At 35.4% G+C, this 16,709-nt stretch overlaps 1 protein-coding gene across 2 annotated transcripts in view; it reads left to right on the top strand.

Annotated features, from left to right (window-relative positions):
* LOC109056901 (GTP-binding protein Di-Ras1-like) overlaps window positions 1-12,275 on the top strand; it is a 16,389-nt gene extending 4,114 nt beyond the window's left edge. For both annotated transcript variants that reach the window (XM_042776685.1, XM_042776692.1), the window contains exon 2: window positions 8,564-12,275. In XM_042776685.1, the coding sequence (XP_042632619.1) occupies window positions 8,599-9,195 (597 nt within the window). In that variant the 5' untranslated portion in view covers window positions 8,564-8,598 and the 3' untranslated portion in view covers window positions 9,196-12,275. The remainder of the gene's footprint in view (window positions 1-8,563) is intronic.
* The last annotated feature ends 4,434 nt before the right edge of the window (window positions 12,276-16,709 follow it).

The raw sequence follows: 16,709 nt of genomic DNA, 5'->3' as shown, positions 1-16,709 counted from the left end.
TGTATATAGTACACCCAAAAACTGAAAATTTGGAAATTGTTTACTCGTCCTCATGGCGTTCCTGTATGACTTTCTTCTGTGTAATACAAGATGTAATACAAGTAATATAAGATATTTTAAAGATTGTTTTTGTCCATACAATGAACATTAATTCCAATATTATTTTAAACTTTGACTTTAATTGTATGAACAAAAAAAGATTATTTTTTTATTTATTTTTTTATGACAGAATTCAATTAAGTGCACTATTCCTTTAAGGTAGACTTTGTTCTCTGTCATGTCAAGTGTGCTCTATAGGGTTAATTTTGCTGTCAGTATATGCATAAATTATGATTTTGACATATTTTGAAATGTATTGTATTGAAAATTCCCACAATTAATCTGTTTAGGCCCAGCTGACTGCTGTGAAGGCGAGTGTTAGATTTAGTCAAGCCAGTATTTATTTAAAACTCTGTTTTAGATCTAGACATTTTCTCATGCCCTTGCACAGCTGAATGAGTGAGTCTGGGCTAATCCAGCAACATTTGGTGCTGAGAGATGGCAGATGGTAAATGGGGTATTTTTAGGCTGTAGCCCTGCTCCCCCTGTGAGTCCAAATTTTTAGCTACTATACTGTAAACACTGTATGACACAAAAGCACACATCTGTGGTATAAAGACCCAGCAGTGATTTAGTTATAATAATAACTTTTGGGCATTTTGCATTTAAATAAAAAATTTAAATAGATAGATCACCTACAAATGAACATTTTGTCATTATTTATTCACCCTTATATAACTCCAAACCTGTATGACTTTCTTTTTTCTGTGGAACACAAAGGAAGATATCACGACGGGGTTGGTCGTTTTATATTGTTTTGGGTGTTGGAGTTTCTTTTGAAGGGTTGTGAGTTCGAGTCTCGGGCCGGCAGGAATTGTGGGTGGGGGGAGTGAATGTACACCGCTCTTTCCACCTTCAATACCACGACTGAGGTGCCCTTGAGCAAGGCACCGAACCCCCAACTGCTCCCCGGGCGCCGCAGCATAAATGGCTGCCCACTGCTCCGGGTGTGTGTGCACTGCTGTGTGTGTGCACTTTGGATGGGTTAAAAGCAGAGCACGAATTCCGAGTATGGGTCACCATACTTGGCTGTATGTCACGTCACTTCTTCTTCACTTCACTTCACTTCTTCTTGAAAGAAAAAGTCATAGGTTTGTTTGGAAGACTGTTTTCGCCACAGAATAAACAAAAAAAAAAGGTAATTGTGATCTTTCCTAGGTAATTGTGTGTTTCCTTGCAATTCTGAGTTTATATCTCACAATTCAGACTTTTTTAAAATCCGATTTTACATCTCACAATTCTGCCCCCCCACCCCCACCCCCCATTCCCCCGAAAAAAAAGGCAACTTTTTATTTCACAGTTCTGGCGAGTATTCTTGAGGTTATATCTAACAGTTGAGCCTTTTTGTTTAAGAATTGCACGATAACATTTGCATTTGATAAAAAGTCACAATTACCCTTTTTTATTTATTAAAAAAAAAAAGTTTTTAAGATGTAAATTCAAAATTCATAGAATACAAGTCAGGACAAGACAATTACAAGAGGTTGAATAAAATTGATAGAATTTTAATTTTTGGGTGAACTATCCCTTTTAATTCCTTATATAAAATTATAAAAAATTATTTTCTAGAATACATTTTTTTTCCATTATTCCAATGCATCTGGATATTATATCTGAACAGCAACCAAAAGAAACACTTATATTTATATGCTTGCTCATTGATCTGTTTTTCCCCTTTTTGTTTGACTTGGTTATTGTTTAGAAATATCAGTTTTGATCACAGTTACAAAACCCTACCTGCTTAGCTTTTATTTGCACCACAAGGAAAAGATAATGACATATACTAAGTCATGCTTTTAACGGCACCAAGGCTATTTTTCCATCTCCGTACCCCTCTCTCTTCCTATTTATCCCATTCTCCCTTTCTCTTTCAGTCTGTGCATGCAGTAACTAACAGCCTGTTCTGGTTTGATTTCTCAGAACATTGACACTGAGATTGGTTTCAGACTCAGTGTGCACACAGCCTGTGAACACTTATGTGCCCATGCAGATGACTCTCCATCTCCTGTCAGTGCCTTTAGTATGCAGTAAAGCGAGGCATATCTGATTCCCACGGAATAAGAGTCATTTCTGAACTGAAAATCCTTTTTTCTTCAATAGAATATTGGTATCCATGGGGATATGACAATGGAACTGCCATTTATGGCAGAGTGAAAGCCTGGTTTGACTGATAAAGAGAAAGCAGCACTTTAGACAGTATATTATGCTGCATAGCCTCTCACCCAGATTAGAGCAGACTCAGGCTAATGGACTGATGAACGTCTTGTGGAATCCTATGCAGTGATTCACTTTAAAAGGTTGTTCTCACAGGTCAAAAATAGCTATAGGCGCATCTATCTATCGACTATCGTTCTATTGCTGTCTGTCTGTCTGTCTATCTATCTATCTATCTATCTATCTATCTATCTATCTATCTATCTATCTATCTATCTATCTATCTATCTATCTATCTATCTATCTATCTATCTATCTATCTATCTATCTATCTGTCTATCTGTCTATCTGTCTTTCTGTCTGTGTCTATCTACACTGAAACCAATAGTGTGGAAGCAAAACTTTTACTCAGTAAATTTCACAATTACGAAGAATCGGCAAGTAGAACGATGAATTAAATGTGACATTTTTGAAGAAGAAAAAACTAAATCTATTTATCTACATTATGAATTTCTTTTATAGTTTTCTCAGTCACTTTGGCCCCCTTTTCTGAAACACTCTTAAAATTCTCTAAACTGTAAGTGCAAATGTTACTTGTAACTGTTTTATGGGACGTCACAATTCTACTGCATGTCTGCTAAATGTAGTAAGCCTCCCAAAATATTAAGTAATTGCTTCAGAACTAGCTTTTGTGTCAGACTGACATTTTTAGATACAGAATTCTACTAGGAAAGGGTTTACAGGAAATGGGTCAGTGGTTGGTTGGAAAGATTGTAATTCCATTAAAAAAAATAATAATTTCACTTTGTTTTAATTCTACATCTTTACATTTTTCTTCTTTACAAACAGCAATTCTGAATCCTGCTTGATACTCAAACAATTGACAATTGTTACAATTGAATACAAATTCAGCAATTCGCACCCAACCTTTTTCTTCTATAATGTGACATTTAGAAGGAAAAGTATGTGATTTGAAATCTGATAATTATTTAACAATAAAGAATTGAATGACATCAGTTAAGAAAGATGCTTTTTGGATCTAGAAAGTGTAGCTTCTAGCAACAGGGGGTAAACTTGACCGCTTGCCCAGACCAAATTTATGTTTATTAAAATAGCTCCTAAATAACTCTTTAGCTATTATCCAGCGAGGCCTATGTGATATAAGCAGAAAAGGAATGTTGTTCAAAACAACTGCAAATTATTACATATTGATTTAAGACTACGAAGAACTTTTAATTTCTTTGGACTGACATGCACCAATGATTCACTCACAATAAGCCCAGAAAGCAAATAGGGTCGTTTGTCTATATACTGTTGTGTCTGTGTTCTGTATGCATGGCACTGGAGTGTGTGGTTTGCAAACAGAACCGCCAGCATACTGAGCCTGCACATCCATTTACTGTGATTGTTTAAGAGTTTGTGGCACGGCGCCCGTGTGCTATTCAGCGAACCTTACCTTTCGAATCCTAATGTCTGAGTGATATATTCCACATTCATTTCAGTAAAAGCAAGGTCATTCCCAAATCTGGCAGCATCAGCACATTGCTGTGAGAGAGCTTGGAAGAACCTTGAATAAGGGACATGCATTATAATCTCTCCTCATGCCAAACTTAATCTGTAATAGAGTTTGGCTGGAGTACCAAGATAGTGTAACAGCATTAATAAGCTCAGCAACTCACCTGCCCTTCCGTGAGGGACTTATAGATAACACAGCACTCCAAGGGAGATTGACATCAATCATACCACAGAAACAAGTGCGACACCTAAGAGGGCACCAGCCTGTCAGAGGCCTGAAATCCCCAGACCCTAGCATTAATCAAAGGCTCAGTGTCCTCTTCTCATTGATTTGACAGCACACAGAGTGTAAGAGAGATGGTGAGAGGCACCAGGGCTTCTTTCAAATGAGAGCTTGACTGCTGTCGGGATTGCTGCACCCTGCCAAGCATGTCCCAGTACTTTAAGCCCTGAGTGCAAGTAGTCTGGTGTCATAATGCTGGATGAAAATCTAAAGCATTTTTGGAGGGAAGCCAGCTTTGAGAGAGACTGTTGGTTTCACAAAGATCCGCCCCCCCCCCCAAAATAATTTTGGCACTTATTTCAGAACCTTGACACAAAACTTGTGTTTGACAAAGAAACTGACATCACTTGTAACAGGCTGGCCAACTTTCAAAACACTGTATTGTGGATTAATATCTTTCAAGAAACCTTGCACTTGCAGAATGCTTAGTTCAGATAACTCATGAATTCCATTCTAGATCTTAGTATACTTTCAGTCATATGGCACTTGCACACAGAATTGTGCATTAACACAAGAAAACACCAATTCGCAACCTCTTACTATGTGTTAAAAATACACAACACATTTCCAGTTATTCTATGCTATGCATACATTTTAAATATAATAAATTTTTTTTTTTACAGTATTACTGTTTTGACTATATTTTTGATCAAATAAATGCCCCCTTGATGATGTTAATACAATAGACACACACACACACACACACACACATATATATATATATATATGTTTTGAAATATATTTTGAATATATATTTGTAAAAAGTTGGGACACTGTACAAATTGTGAATAAAAGCAGAATGCAACGATGTGGAAGTTTCAAATTTCAATATTTTATTCAGAATTAGATTAGATTAGATTCAACTTTATTGTCACTGCACATGTAAGGTACAAGGCAATGAAATGCAGTATACAGAATACAACATAGATGACATATCAAATGTTTAAACTGAGAAAATGTATAATTTTAAGGGATAAATAAGTTGATTTTAAATTTCATGGCATCAACAAATCTTAAAAGTTGCTCAAGTTTAGGAATAAGAATGTTGTCCCATTCTTGTCTAATACAGGCTTCTAGTTGCTCAACTGTCTTAGGTCTTCTTTGTCGCATCTTCCTCTTTATGATGCGCCAAATGTTTTCTATTGGTGAAAGATCTGGACTGCAGGCTGGCCATTTCAGTAATCCTTCTTCTACGCAGCCATGATGTTGTAATTGATGCAGTATGTGGTCTGGCATTGTCATGTTGGAAAATGCAAGGTCTTCCCTGAAAGAGACAATGTCTGGATGGGAGCATATGTTGTTCTAGAACTTGGATATACCTTTCAGCATTGATGGTGTCTTTCCAGATGTGTAAGCTGCCCATGCCACACGCACTTATGCAACCCCATACCATCAGAGATGCAGGCTTCTGAACTGAGTGCAGATAACAACTTGGGTTGTCCTTGTCCTCTTTAGTCCGGATGACATGGCGTCCCAGTTTTCCAAAAAGAACTTTAAATTTTGATTCGTCTGACCACAGAACAGTTTTCCACTTTGCCACAGTCCATTTTAAACTAGCCTTGGCCCAGAGAAAACACCTGCGCTTCTGGATCATGTTTAGATATGGCTTCTTTTTTGACCTATAGAGTTTTAGCCGGCAACGGCGAATGGCACGGTGGATTGTGTTCACCGACAATGTTTTCTGGAAGTATTCCTGAGCCCATGTTGTGATTTCCATTACAGTAGCATTCCTGTATGTGATGCAGTGCATTGAGGTAATTGGTGATCCTCTGCCCTTCTTGACTTCTGAGAGACACTGCAACTCTGAGAGGCTCTTTTTATACCCAATCATGTTGCCAATTGACCTAATAAGTTGCAAATTGGTCCTCCAGCTGTTCCTTATATGTACATTTAACTTTTCCGGCCTCTTATTGCTACCTGTCCCAACTTTTTTGGAATGTGTAGCTCTCATGAAATCCAAAATGAGCCAATATTTGGCATGACATTCCAAGTGTCTCACTTTCAACATTTGATATGTTATCTATTTTCTATTGTGAATAAAATATAAGTTTATGAGATTTGTAAATTATTCCATTCATTTTTTACTATCTACAATTTGTACAGTGTCCCAACTTTTTTGGAATTGGGTTTGTAATACACATGATTCTAGTCCATCAATTAACATCTTGTGAAGTGAATAGTTGTGTGTTTGTAATAAAATACAAGTCCTCTATCCAAAATGCTGCTTTCTGCAATGACAAAGTCAGGAGAGAAATCTGCACAGATCAAGTGCTGTTTACAAGTGACAACAATTTAAAATAGTTTTAATATGCTGGGGGACTCTCATTTTGATGGCTCCCATTCACTGCAGAGGATCCATTGGTGTGCAAGTGATGTAATGCTACATTTCTCCAAATCTGAGAGTAAATAAATGTTCAGTGAATTTTCATTTTTTGGTAGATATATTAATTTAAATGTTTTTTACCAAAAAAAAAAAATATAAAATAAAAATAAATAAAATAAAAAAAATTCAGCTGCAGCGTTCCTGTAAAAAGCTGTTTTTTTTTTAAATCAGCTCAAGATTTATGAGACATATAATGGCTGTCATGTCTGCCACATACTAATATAGTTTCATATGAATAGTATATGTGCTGCACATACCAGGTTAATCTGTTCTTTTTTATGGAAATTCAGCAGAAACTTTGGTAGAACTGTGGTAGTTTCATTGCAGGTGTCTCTCAGTATCCCTCGTCTGCTGTGCTGTAGGAAATTGAGGTATTGATTATTGAGGTTGAAATCGGTGTAGAGCCTGGAAATTGTGTTCTTGCTTGCTTCTGCATAATCTATACACAATTTGATGTGTGTTCTGCATTTGTGGTTCTCTGACACTGATGGATATGGTCTGTGTCTTGGCTAAATTATTCATGAGAACATTAAATTGCACAAATAAAAGCTTATTTAAAAAAAAATCTAAAACCTCTTTTACTCTTAGACACATAGTGCTTCAGTCTGAATGGGTGCTCAGGAGCAGAAAAATGTTTAGTGTTATTGTTTTGGCTCTGAGGCAATAAATAATACACTGCTATAAACTGTAGCAAAAGCAAGAGAGTGTCTGAGGGCAAGGCACAGATACATTATGATGAGTTGCATGGTGATTTCATAATAGCATGATGGATGACAAGGCTTATGTCTCTTTCTTCAGAAAAGCCACTTGAGTCCTGTCTAGAGGCAAATCATCTCTAAACGTGTTTGTGTTTCATACCTGTAATTTTGAATTAGATAAATATCCAGTAAATACATTAGGATAATGTTAAATGTTTAAAGCATAATGGATTTAAATAGGATGTGTAATGACATGTTTCCAGTAACTAATGTTTCTGTACACAGTACACTATGTGACGTGACACAAATACAGCCATTCAGCATTTGTGTTTTTTTTTTTTTTTTGGAGGAGTGAGGTTTTATAGGGCGTGGCTACTCATCAATAGCTACATTAATCAGCATCATTAGCATCCAGCATCATTAATAAATATGATTATTAATTTTTTTAAAGCATTGGACATAAATCCTGAGATTAATTATAGTTACAGTATTTTATTCTATTTTATTTAGAATTTAAGTGATTTAAAAATAAGAAATAATAAAACAAATATGCATGTAGTTTTTTGGAAAAAAGAAAACCCTTTTCTCCTTTACTAACTAAAGGGGAAAACTTTTTTAAAATATCTATTTACTTTATATAAATAAGTTAAGTTTTGGGGGAAATAGAAGTGAAAAAAGACAATCAAAAACAAACAAGTGCAAAAAAAAAAAGTTTTACTGAAGAAATATATATTTTTTTAAATAAATGAAGTATATTTATTTACTAAAATTTTGTTTTGTATATCTATTCAAACATTCCTGTCAGGTTGAGGAAGTAGTGTCAGTATGAGATTATATGACAATATAGTCAAACCACCCTTTAATACTTTGTTATAGGTTTTAAATAAATAAAGTATATTTATTTACAGTTTTTTTTACAGTACAGGTTTTAAATAAATAAAGTATATTTTGAATGAAAATTTTAAATATTTCGTTCAAATGCTATTTAAAAAATTTGCTTTGACAATATAATACAGTATAAGTTTTTTTGTCAAATATATTACATTTATATTTTTGTATTAATATGAATCAAATATAATCCTCTTAATATAAATGAGTACATGAAAATATATATTCTATATATTTTAGGAAGAGGGTCCTTAAACAATGTAAAAAAAATATAGTTGTAACAAAGATTGGAATGCATTTTAAATTTCAGTTTTTCTACTTCAAAGTTTAAAGTTCAATTCAATTGCTTGCCATTAATTTGTAACTGTTTGTGAAATTTGCTAGAAATTTCTGAGTGAAAACTGATTCTACAGCAAAAAAAAATTGGGGGGTATATTTGGTGGTACTTGGAATCAAAAAGTTTGAAAGATCCTGTTATAGGCTAAACAAGACACAATCATCTAAATGTTTTTTTTTTTTTTTTTTTTTTTTTACCTCTATTAGGTCTAGAAAGCCAGTGGCGCAATTGAAGGCCCAAGATGCCAGAGCAGAGCAATGACTACCGTGTGGTGGTGTTTGGAGCAGGGGGTGTGGGGAAGAGCTCACTGGTGCTCCGTTTTGTGAAAGGCACTTTCCGGGACACCTACATCCCGACGGTGGAGGACACGTACCGGCAGGTGATCAGCTGTGACAAGAGCGTCTGCACCCTGCAGATCACAGACACAACTGGCAGCCACCAGTTTCCCGCCATGCAGCGTCTGTCCATCTCCAAGGGTCATGCATTCATCCTGGTCTACTCCATCACTAGTAAGCAATCCCTGGAAGAATTAAAGCCCATATACCAGCAGATTCTTGCTATTAAAGGCAACATAGAGAACATCCCCATCATGCTCGTGGGAAACAAGAGTGATGAGACTCAACGGGAAGTGAAGACCGAAGATGGAGAGGCCCAGTCCAAGATCTGGAAGTGTGCTTTCATGGAGACCTCAGCTAAGACTAACCACAATGTCACTGAGCTTTTCCAGGAGCTTCTTAATTTGGAGAAGAAGAGGAACATGAGTTTGAACATCGATGGCAAGCGTTCTGGGAAACAAAGCAGGGCTGACAAGCTGAAGGGGAAATGCAGCATCATGTAGAGTGCTTGTTAGAGCCTGAACTGGGACGTGGTGAGATAAAGCGAAGATATAGAGTGATACAATAACAAAGGAAAGGAATTGAGGAGAGAAAAATTAATGAAGATGGTGTTATTTGACATTTCATGCTTATTTCCGATAACAAGGATTTTACATCTCAAATCTCATCCTTCTCCATCAGTCTTTGGCCTTAACAAGCACTGGCCTGTTCATATTGCCTTGTCTGTTTCTATTACAGAGCATCGCCACCATCTCTCACATCTGAGAAATACTCAGACAGCAATCGACTGCTAAACAGCCCTATTGAGTTCATAATGAAATTTTTTTATTAAATAGTTGCTCCTGCATAGCTAAAGCAGAGTCAGGCTTTAACTTAGACTTTAGACTTAGACTTTGCATAATGACAACTAAAATTTTGTTTTGTATATCTATTCAAACGTTCCTGTCAGGTTGAGGAAGTAGTGTCAGTATGAGATTATATGACAATATAGTCAAACCACCCTTTAATACTTTGTTACAGGTTATGTAAAATACTCTTTTATTTGTTATCCTCATAACATTTTGATGATTACTTTTGCATGTCCTTAGTTATCAACCAATATTTCAATCATTTTGATTCAAAAATTATAATTTTGTTAAACATTAACACCATAGAAAATGATGATGCTTTTTAAAATTATTACCTGCAGTTACATCAAGGCAGATAAAAAATCTTAAAGTATATAGACACTTCATATTTCATGCAGATGCACACGTGCTTATGTAAAATAGCAAGCACTCATCATCATCATCATAATCTCTGGTATTCAGCTGCTCAAAATTGAGACACTTCTGGCCTCCCTACTAATTTGGAGTGAGCCAGAATCTTCATGTTCTTTTTATGTTTTTCAAGATAAACTGCTCATATTTTCAGTAAGTATAACTGAGACAATAACAAATGTAGCCCTCTTAAAGTCAATCAGGAAATGAGTGCATTTGCAAGAGGTGCATTTTGGCAGCAAAACTAAATTGAGGTTTTCCAAACATAAACCCTATTTATCAGAGACTAATATGAACATTGTTGAATAGATATAATATGGCCAACTGAAGTTATAAGAGTTACATCTTTTATGATAAAGAAACCTAACATTTAATGTTCAAATATTTCAAATGTTTTTTCTAGAATTAACCATTTTTATTTGCATCACAGTATCAGACATTACAGGATTTTTTGGGCTGAAACAAATTCAGTTTTTATGCTCTTAATGGCCCTTAGGAAAACCACCAACCTGTTTCAGTTTTGGTAAGAGAATACAATCACACTGCAAATCAGCCTTTGACAAAAGAAATCTCTTGTTTCAAAGGGCCTTGATTGTATAGCATTATATTTTTATTTAACCAGCTGATTGCCTTTGTGCATTGATGTGAGAAAGAGCCCTTTTAATATGTTTTCAGGTTGTGCATTACAGATCTGAGTAGATGCAGACCACATTATTTATCCATGGTGTGCTGGTTTGCTTACTTTACTATTTAAAAAGCTAGTTTTTGAACAGGGTACACCAGAAATGAGTAGAAAAAGAAAGCTTTACACAACAGAAAACTAATGCAAAATAGCAGTTTTACTGATAAGACAGAATTCATGTGGTTTATTTTATACATATTATTATAATAACCCTGTATAAGAAGCAACTTATTAAAAATAAGTATATCAAACATTCAAATATGAATGATAAAACCATACATTTCCTTTTGGCGCAGGTAGAAAAATAGGGTTATAAATATGTAATAGAGTATTATATCCCATCCCTGTTTACAGTAACTCTAATATATACTAATGATATACTGTGACAAGCATTGCAATAGAACAGAAAACAATAACATCAGTCATATGTAGTTTCCAGTTTACTGTCAGTAAATATTATGACTCAGCCTGTTGCCTGTGATTGATGTGTATGATTAATATTTTAATATTAGTTCCCTGGATGCCCCACCAACACATTCATCCCTCTAAAATGGTGCTATAATTTACCAACTCTCTACTGGTGACGGTAGTTCTGCTCTGCATGGTTTATGTAGTCATATCATGATTAAAAAATACCCTCTTTTATCACTCTGCAGTGTTGCTGATTTACAGCTTTGCAATTTTCTAAATTCAGAACAACGCCTCATCCATCTATCGTGAAGTTTAGACTGCATTCGGATCCATTATACCGGAATCTATGTGTCCAACATCTATAAAGCCCACTCAGCTGGCGTATGAGTTACACTGCTTATACCATCAGAGGCACTACAAGCTGCACGAGAGGAAAACTGCAGAGCATCTTATATATTACATGCATGGGAAGTTTGCACTCTCTGAAGAGTATCAGCTACCTGTGATCCTTTTGGTTGGCCTGACAACATGGACTTGCCTCCGCAATGCCAATGCCCACCAGTTCTGTGTATCAAAGCATTTTTTGAACCCATATGCATTTTATCATGCACATTTTATTGTAAATATTTGTAAATTGTATGTAAAGAATATGAAACTGTAAAGAAATCATCACTGACTCTCGTCAGATGAACCGACAGGTCATCCCAACAGACATGGACACAATTCCTTCAGTCACTGTTCATGTGTTTGGTTAAAATCCCAGGGCACTTTTTTTTGTACTTCTGGATTACCTTCATGCATTTTTCAGTTGGTATCTTAAATCTGGTTTACACAGTGAGCACTTTAAATGCCTAAGGGTAATGGAATGTACTATGTAAATGATGACCTCCATTTCATAATTCAAAATACGCATGGTCCCACTTGATGTTAAGCCAGCATGAGGGCAAGCAACAAAACTGTGAAGTGACTTTTAAACTCCTTTCCATTTTATTTTATTATTCTTTTTTTGTACAATATTTTGCAAGTTTTTTTTTATTATAGCTATTAGCTACTACTATGTATGATATGTCCTTTAGCAATAGTCTTCCTAAGACATGGTATACTGTGGTCATGCATCCCAAATGAAGGAAAATATGACGTGCATATACTATATGTATAGATATATACTGTATACCTGCAAATATTCTCTAATAAATCTGTAAATTGATTTTCATAATAAAAACAATTAAAGCAAAAACCCAATAAGCAATCTGCTTTCCCCTCCCCTCAGAACAGCTGAATGTAGTCCTAGGTACTAAACCTGGTCTCCATGGCAACATCACAAGGAACACCACACTTTCAGCTGACCCAGGTGTGGATGCTCCAATACACAAAAGATGGAATTTACATAGCAGTATAAGGCATAAAAGCACATTCAGTAAATTGCCCCACAGAGGCAAGGGTCTTATGGGACAAAACAGGCTGAATAGTTCCTTAGTAAAGCTAAGGAATCCGAAATGTAGAGACAGATTTTCTTTTTTCTCAACTGACAATTTTCATTTTATATGGGTTCCAAATGTCCAGTGCTTACAATGATATATAAGAGAAATACATGAGAAACAAATAATGATTATATGAGAAAAACAATGCATTTAATAAATAGTAACAGCACACAGACATATATAATGATTAGAATGTATAATTATATATTCCATATATAATTATAATTACACATAAATATAATTACACACACACACACACACACACACACACACACACACACACACACACACAGAAAAAAAAAAAGTTGGAAAAAAGATCATCCCCTTGTGTCAGTATTTTGTTGAACCACTTTTTTCTTTAATTACATGCAGCCTTTAGTCTGTTGGGATTTGTCTCTACTAAGGCTTCAGGTTGCAAAGCAACAAAATGTGATTATTTTAAAGAGGGCTGATTCTTTTTCTATACCTACTGTATGTGTATCTATCTATCTATCTATCTATCTATCTATCTATCTATCTATCTATCTATCTATCTATCTATCTATCTATCTATCTATCTATCTATCTATCTATCTATCTATCTATCTATCTATCTATCTATCTATCTATATATATATATATACATATATACACACACACAGGTGCATCAAAATGGTCTCTCAGTTTGGTCCACTAGGCTACACAATCATGGGGAAGACTGCTGATCTGACAGAGGGTAAGCCACAAACATTCATTGCCAAAGAAGTTGGCTGTTCACAGAGTGCTGTAACCAAGCATGTTAACAGGAAGTTGAGTGGAAGAAAAAAGTGTGGAAGAAAAAGATGCACAACCAACCGAGAAAACCGCAGCCTTATGAGGATTGTCAAGCAAAATTGATTCAAGAATTTGGGTGAACTTCACAAGGAATGGACTGAGGCTGGGGTCAAGGCATCAAAAGCAACCACACACAGATGTGTCAAGGAATTTGACTACAGTTGTTGTATTCCTCTTGTTAAGCCACTCCTGAACCACAGACAATGTCAGAGGCGTCTTACCTGGGCTAAGGTGAAGAAGAACAGGACTGTTGCCCAGTGGTCCAAAGTCCTCTTTTCAGATGAGAGCAAGTTTTGTATTTCATTTGGAAACCAAGGTCCTAGAGTCTGGAGGAAGGGTGGAGAAGCTCATAGCCCAAGTTGCTTGAAGTCCAGTGTTAAGTTTCCACAGTCTGTGATGATTTTGATTGCAATGTCATCTGCTAGTGTTGGTCCATTGTGTTTTTTGAAAACCAAAGTCACTGCACCCGTTTACCAAGAATTTACCCATTTCTTCATGCTTATTTTTGATGACTTGATTTTTGATGATGCTGATTTGATTTTTGAGGAGGATTTGGCACCTGCCCACACTGTCAAAAGCACCAAAAGTTGGTTAAATGACCATGTTGTTGGTGTGCTTGACTGGCCAGAAAACTCACCAGACCTGAACCCCAGAGAGAATCTATGGGGTATTGTCAAGAGGAAAATGAGAAACAAGAGACCAAAAAATGCAGAAACCTGGGCTTCCATACCACCTCAGCAGTGCCACAAACTGATCACCTCCATGCCATGCCGAATTGAGGCAGTAATGAAAGCAAAAGGAGCCCCTACCAAGTATTGAGTACATGTACAGTAATTGAACATACTTTCCAGAAGGCCAACAATTCACTAAAAATGTTTTTTTTTATATGTATATTGGTCTTATGAAGTATTCTAATTCGTTGAGGTGAATTGGTGGGTTTTTGTTAAATGTGAGCCAAAATCATCACAATTAAAAGTACCAAAGATTTAAACTACTTCAGTCTGTGTACACTGAATTTATTTAATTCACAAGTTTCACAATTTGAGTTGAATTACTACAATAAATGAACGATATGGCACTATATATATATATATATATATATATATATATATATATATATATATATATATATATATATATATATATATTTATTGTAGTAATTCAATTATACGAATTTTAATGAATTATATTTTATATTATATAACAATATTTATTATATATTTATATGTGTTATTATATTTAATTATTATATATTTTACAAATATATAATTGACAATATTTTATAATATGTTGGTTTCCTTAATAAAATCATGGGATCACAATCAAATGGAGAATGTGAAGGGGAAAAACAAGAAACAAACATTTACAGTCCTATAGGCTGTATGGTTACAAACCCTTGTAACCCAGTCTTGTATACTCTTTGGTACAAACCCTACAATTGTAAACTGAAGTGGCAATTTTCATTCATATAATTAAGATTTGAATTATCTAATGCCTTTGTATCTCATGTAGGCAAGGAATGAGCTGAAACATGGCAAGTTGGACTGGGAGCTTCACTATTACGTTTTGAGAATCAAAGCAGCAGTGCAGAGCAAAAAAAATGGCTGCTGGGGAACCAGCATGAATCAACTCTCCTCTGATCCACTGCTTTATTCTCTTTTCTCTCTCTCTCTCTCTCTCTCTCTCTCTCTTTGCCCCCTGCCTCCCAACAACTGCACCACCTCATTCCTTTCTCAGCAGTATTGTAGTTTCCACACAGACTGTTAGATGGACAGCTGCTACGTTAGAGAGAGGAGAGCGGAGAGAACTGTGACGTCAAAGCATGAGAAAATGATATACACTGCCATCAGCAAAATTTCATGTTCCAGAGGACATAACGCTAATGCAGTAAAAGTATTTTCCATCCCAATTTACTATAAATACATCACACTGTAAAAATACAGAAACTGTGCTGTGCCAAGTCAAATGTTAGCACAAATCATTTGGGACCTTTGCGGATTCAAAGGCACAATGAGAATCCTCGGGCTCCTAAGGGAGGCTATGAAATAATGCAGAAAGAAGAGACAAATCGTCCTTGAATAAAACAGTAGAGTGTCTCAAAGCAAACAAATAAAGGTAAACATGTTGAACATTTACAAGCACAAAACTCAGGTGAATACACTGGTCAGTTTTATATATTTCATAATTAAAAAGGCAAAAATTCTTTTTAGTTTTAAATTTCAGATGGCTTAGTAAACAGGTACACACTCAAACCTAGTTTCTGCTTGTCTGTTCGGACAGTGGATGTAAATCAAACTCCCACTGGATATACTGTGCTTAAAAAGGTATTATGTTAGATTAACAGTCCACTATTAGCTGCCTCACTAAATAATAACTGTCTTTTTAACTGCCACATGGCACAGTCTACTCTTAAACTGTCCTGACTGCATTTTCAAAGCTTTGAAAGGCCTGTTTCAGATGAGAACCGCAGAGCTTTATGATTAAGCCTGGCTCACTCTGATCTGGTGCCAAGTGCCAAATTTGCCTGGAGGTGCAGATCCACCTACAGCATCTAACACATACCTAGGGCTTACTTAAAGAAGCAGAACACATCCCACTGAATCCTGTATTTGCAGCTGTGTATGCTACAATAATACAAATGGAAGAGCACAGTGGAACTACATTGAGAGGAGTATTTTAAAAAGTCTACTCAAAATGAACATTTTGTCATTATTTATTCACCCTCATTTTGTTATAAACCTGTATGACTTTCTTCTGTGGAACATAAAAAAAGATAATTTGAGAAATGTTTTTTAAGAAATCTCTTTAGTTTTATACAATGTAAGTCAATGGTTACCAGGACTGTGCTTCCCAAAAGCATAGTAAGCCATTATCCCCAATGGAGCTAGGATCAACTTAAGTGTACAATGCTTTTGGGAAACGCAGCCCAGAACTGTTTGGTTACTATCTTTTTTTTTATTTTTTTTATTTATTTTTTTTATATATATTCTGCAGAGTTTGGAAGGACATGAGTGTGATAATAAGATGACAGAAGTTACATTTTTGGGTAAACTATTCCTTTACTATGCCACAAAGTGGTATCTTTTAAATCAGTGTTTTTTTGTTTTGTTTTTTTTTTATTTTATTTTTTAATGATCTATTTTTATGTTGTTACTAGCACTTCATTTATAATTTCTAAGAAGTAATTCAATGGTACAATCCTCGATCATCTTTACAAGTAACAACAAAGATAGTTTACTAATTACTAGTAGCCTACTTATTCCAGCAACAACTGGAATAGATACTAGTATCTGATAAAAAGTACTCGTAAAGGCGGAATACATAACCTTAAGATTGTTACTATAAAGGATTGGATTGCCTATTAAAAAATA

Source organism: Cyprinus carpio, chromosome A2 (assembly GCF_018340385.1).
Source record: "Cyprinus carpio isolate SPL01 chromosome A2, ASM1834038v1, whole genome shotgun sequence".
Classification (NCBI taxonomy): domain Eukaryota; kingdom Metazoa; phylum Chordata; class Actinopteri; order Cypriniformes; family Cyprinidae; genus Cyprinus; species Cyprinus carpio.
Note: the sequence above shows the minus strand (reverse complement) of the source record. Positions and strands in the feature narration are given on the sequence as shown.